General features: G+C 42.4%; 1 protein-coding gene across 1 annotated transcript; it reads left to right on the top strand.

The window, feature by feature from the left end:
* The first annotated feature begins 2,192 nt into the window (after nucleotides 1-2,192).
* On the top strand, nucleotides 2,193-3,290 carry LOC148945907 (protein CFDP2-like). Its single transcript, XM_089097549.1, has one exon. It carries the CDS (start codon nucleotides 2,193-2,195, stop codon nucleotides 3,288-3,290), a length of 1,098 nt encoding a protein of 365 aa, XP_088953675.1.
* Nucleotides 3,291-4,985: the final 1,695 nt, after the last annotated feature.

Here is a 4,985-nt window from a genome sequence, read left to right as displayed (position 1 = left end):
TTTTGGATTTCTTTCGTTGAAATACAAGAGTTGGAATATTTCAGTAGTGTTTTGTCGTGGTTTACCTTATCACACTTGCATTCTCTTGATTTTTCAATGTTTATTTTGAATTTGGTTTGTTGAAATGCAAAAGTTGGAATATTTCAGTAGTTTTTTGTTGTGGTTTACCTAGTCACAGTTACATTCTCTTGATTTTTCAAAGTTCAATTTGAATTTCTTTCATTGAAATGCAAGAGGTGGATTATTTTAGTAGTGTTTTGTCGTGGTTTACCTTGTCACAGTTACATTCTCATGATTTTTCAAAGTTCATTTTGAATTTCATTCATTGAAATGCAAGAGTCGGATTATTTCAGTAGTTTTTTGTTGTGGTTTACCTTGTCACACTTACATTCTCTTGATTTTTCAAAGTTCATTTTGGATTTCTTTCTTTGAAATGCAAGAGTTGGAATATTTTAGTAGTGTTTTGTCATGGTTTACCTTGTCACAGTTACATTCTCTTAATTTTTCAAAGTTCATTTTGAGTTTCTTTCGTTGAAATGCAAGAGTTGGAATATTTAAGTAGTGTTTTGTTGTTCTTTACCTTGTCGCAGTTACATTCTCATGATTTTTCAAAGTTCATTTTGAATTTCTTTCATTGAAATGCAAGAGTTGGAATATTTTAGTAGGCCTAGTGTCTTGTCGTCGTTTACCTTGTCACAGTTACATTCTCTTAATTTTTCAAAGTTTCTTTTTGAATTTCTTTCGTTGAAATGCATGAGTGGGAATATTTCAGTAGTGTTTTGTTGTGCTTTACCTTGTCACCGTTACATTCTCTTGATTTTTCAAAGTTCATTTTGGATTTCGTTCGTTGAAATGCAAGAGTTGGAATATTTCAGTAGTGTTTTGTCATGGTTTACCTTGTCACAGTTACATTCTCTTGATTTTTCAAAGTTCTTTTTGGATTAATATCCTTGAAATGCAAGAGTTGGAATATTTCAGTAGTGTTTTGTCGTGGTTTACCTTGTCACAGTTACATTCTCTTGATTTTTCAAAGTTCATTTTGGGTTTCTTTCATTGAAATGCAAGAGTTGGAATATTTCAGTAGTGTTTTGTCATGGTTTACCTTGCCACGGTTACATTCCCTTGATTTTTCAAAGTTCAGTTTGAATTTCTTTCATCGAAATGCAAGAGTTGGAATATTTCAGTAGTGTTTTGTCATGGTTTACCTTGTCATGGTTTCATTCTCTTGATTTTTCAAAGTTCATTTTGAATTTCTTTCATTGAAATGGAAGAGGTTTAATATTTCAGTAGTGTTTTGTCGTGGTTTGCCATGTCACAGTTACATTTTCTTGATTTTTCAAAGTTCATTTTGGATTTTTTTCGTTGAAATGCAAGAGTTGGAATATTTCAGTAGTGTTTTGCTGTGGTTTACCTTATCACTGTTCCATTCTCTTGATTTTTCAAAGGTCATTTTGAATTTCTTTCGTTGAAAGGCAAGAGTTAGAGTTGGAATATTTCAGTAGTGTTTTGTCGTGGTTTACCTTGTCACAGTTATATTCTCTTGATTTTTCAAAGTTCATTTTGAATTTCTTTCATTGAAATGCAACAGTTGGAATATTTCAGTTGTGTTTTGTCTGGGTTTACCTTGTCACAGTTACATTCTCTTTACTTGTCAAAGTTCATTTTGACTTTCTTTTGTTGAAATGCAAGAGTTCGAATATTTCAGTAGTGTTTTGTTGTGGTTTACCTAGTCACTGTTACATTCTCTTGATTTTTCAAAGTTCATTTTGGATTTCTTTCATCGAAATGCAAGAGTTGGAATATTTCAGTAGTGTTTTGTCATGGTTTACCTTGTCACGGTTTCATTCTCTTGATTTTTAAAAGTTCATTTTGAATTTCTTTCATTGAAATGCAAGAGGTTTAATATTTCAGTAGTGTTTTGTCGTGGTTTGCCATGTCCAACCTCCCGACCTCCTAGGTGGGAATCAGGGCCTGATAAGCACGAGTGCTCCCAAGCTATGGTTGGGGCCTCGGAGCGAGGATTCACGCCCCCGTCCCGAGTGAGCCGGGAGGAGAGCCCTAAGTTGCGCCTCACAGCGGTGGAGTGGAGTAACAGTCTATTAGTAGCCTAGCCCGACAAATAGAATGGCTAACGCAACGGGGCGCCAAGGGTCTGGGGAGCCTTTGGTCAAGTAAATTCCTATGAAACACCAATGGATATTGAAGATCAAATGCAGAGAGATACTACTATTACGGCGTTCGCGGTAGCCGACGCGGACCAGTTCAGGGTTGTGCCTGGCCCGACAAGTATGCAAGCCGCCCGATCAAGAAAACGATCAAGAAAACGATCAAGAAAACATCTGAATATTGGCGCGTGGAATGTTCGCAGCTGCAAGCTGGAATCCACGCAACTGCTCCTTGCAAGGGAGCTGCAAAAGTATAAAATCAACGTTTGTTGTCTGTCAGAAACAAGACTTAATGATGTTCTGTCCAAAAAGTTGACCATTTCCGAATCGGACTCATTCCAGTTGTATAACTCGGGTCCCAATGATGGTTCCGGCCAGCAAAGAGTTGGGTTCCTAATAGACGGTCCTACTGCATCATGCATCACCTCTTGGGAGCCAGTGTCACCAAGGATCGCCATGATCAGACTGAGAGGCCACATTGGCCACATAACCATAATCGCCATGTACGCTCCGATAAGGGACAGTAGTGACGTTGTCAAAGATGCCTTTTATTATGACCTACAAAGAATCATCGACAAGACACCAAGGCGTGACATACTCTTTGTAGCTGGAGACTGGAACGCCCGGCGTGGCAGAGTAGACCCCGACACAGCAGCAGTTATTGGCCGCCACACCGTAGGTGACAGATGCATCAATGGGGAAAGGCTCTTACAGCTAGCCAGATACAACAACCTGTGCGTCACAAACACTCTCTTTGAGCACAAGAGACTCCACCTCGTTACATGGCGTTCGAACGACGGAGTAACAACAGCCCAGATCGACCACATCTTAGTCAGCAGAAGATGGAGGAGCTCCTGCACAGATGCCCGGGTATACGGAGGAGCAGACACAGGATCTTTAAATGGATCCGACCACTATCTCCTCACTTGCAAAGTCCGTCACCGCCTTAGTAGGCAGAAGCGACAGAAGGCAGGGAAGCGCTTCGATGTTTCGAAACTAAGATGCCCGGAAATCAAAGCCGACTTCGAGTTAAAGCTAAGTAACTGGTTCGATGCCTTGAATCGTCTCTCACTCGTTGATGAAGATTGGGCGCAGATACAAAATTGTGACATAGGACATAGCTGAGGAGGTGCTCGGCCAAACAAAACAAAAACAGCGAGTCTGGATCTCTGACCACTCCATAGAACTAGTTGAGAAGAAGCGGCTGCTAGTGGGAGGTGTAAAAGAACCCTTAAAAGTAGCCCGCAAAGCAGTTAAACAGTCACTGAAACAGGACAGAGAACAGTACTGGTCAAATCTGGCGAATGAGTTGGAACAAGCGTCCAGGAGCCACAACAGCAGTAAAATGTTCAAACTCCTGAAAGAAGCGACAGGAAAAGTTCCTGTAACGGTTAACACACTGAAAGATAAGTCCGGAGAACTCATCCGAACTGAAGAAGGACGCATGGAACGCTGGCGAGAGCATTTTTCTGAGCTACTGAACCCTGTCAAACCCCTGTGCGATCTACCTGCCTTCTCGAGTGCTGCTAGAGAGCCCTACGCAATAAACCTCGATCCGCCAAGTATTGCGGACGTACAAAAAGCACTGAAGTGCATGAACAGCAATAAAACTCCTGGAGAGGATGGGATCCCTTCTGAAATGTTCAAGTCCTCACCAACTCTACTATGCCGCCTAACCGACCTTTTTGTCCTGGTGTGGACGACAAAGACCTTCCCAAAAGACTGGAAAGTATCAGTCCTCGTTCCGCTATACAAAAAAGGAGATAAGGCCATTTGCGGAAACTATAGAGGTATCTCCCTGATCAACCATGCCATGAAGATCTTCTGCGTCATTCTTCCGAATCGATTCAAAGACGCACGTAATAAGTTAACCTGTCCTGAAAAAGCAGGCTTCAGACCAGGCAGAGGCTGTCCAGAACAGATATTGACGATTCACCTCATCCTTCAGCAATACAGCAGGTTTCATCTACCCCTTCTCATCGCCTTTATTGACTTTGCAGCTGCCTTCGACTCTCTCATCAGTGAGGAGCTATGGAGAATTATGGCTGAAGACGGTGCGCTACAGGAGCTCATTGAGATACTCCGAAGTGCGTATAAGGACACTGAGACTTGCGTCCGTGTTTCCGGCAATGACACCCCTAAGTTTCCAGTGGAGTTCGGGGTAAAGCAGGGATGCCCCCTTTCGCCTATATTATTCAACTACGCGATAGACTGGATCATGTATAATGCAATGAGAAACCACAGCGGAATAGTCTTCGGACAAACAGCTGGTTTCCTCCAGCCCCTGACAGATCTGGACTTCGCAGACGACGTTGCTGAGCTGGAAACTACCGCCGACAGCTTACAAGGTATGATCGACGATGCCTCTGAGGTCTCAAAGCACATCGGACTGGCCATCGGTGGTGCAAAGACTAAAGTATTGACTCTCAACCAACTTGCTCCTTGCCAGGTTACCCTCGACGGCGAGCCAATAAAAAGAGTTGAGGAATTCAAGCATCTTGGCTCTATCATAACACCAGATGGCGGAGCTGAAAGGGATATCTCTGCCCGCATAGCAAAAGCCTGGGGAGTGTTTACTAGTCTGAAAAAAGCATTATGGACCAGACGGGAGATCTCAACCAAAACAAAAGTTAGAATCTATGGTGCAACTGTTCGAGCAGTACTACTGTATGCTTGCGAGACATGGCCGATCAAGACTGAAGATGCGAGAGCTTTGGATGTGTTCGACCACCGCTGCCTTCGTTACATCCTCCGCATTAAGAGATGGGACAGGATTTCCAATAGTGAAGTAAGGAGTCGCTGTGGCCAATCAGAAGAGCT

Source organism: Artemia sp. Qi Xiang Cuo, chromosome 12 (assembly GCF_049724085.1).
Source record: "Artemia sp. Qi Xiang Cuo chromosome 12, ASM4972408v1, whole genome shotgun sequence".
Taxonomy (NCBI): Eukaryota; Metazoa; Arthropoda; class Branchiopoda; order Anostraca; family Artemiidae; genus Artemia; species Artemia sp. Qi Xiang Cuo.
Note: the sequence above shows the minus strand (reverse complement) of the source record. Positions and strands in the feature narration are given on the sequence as shown.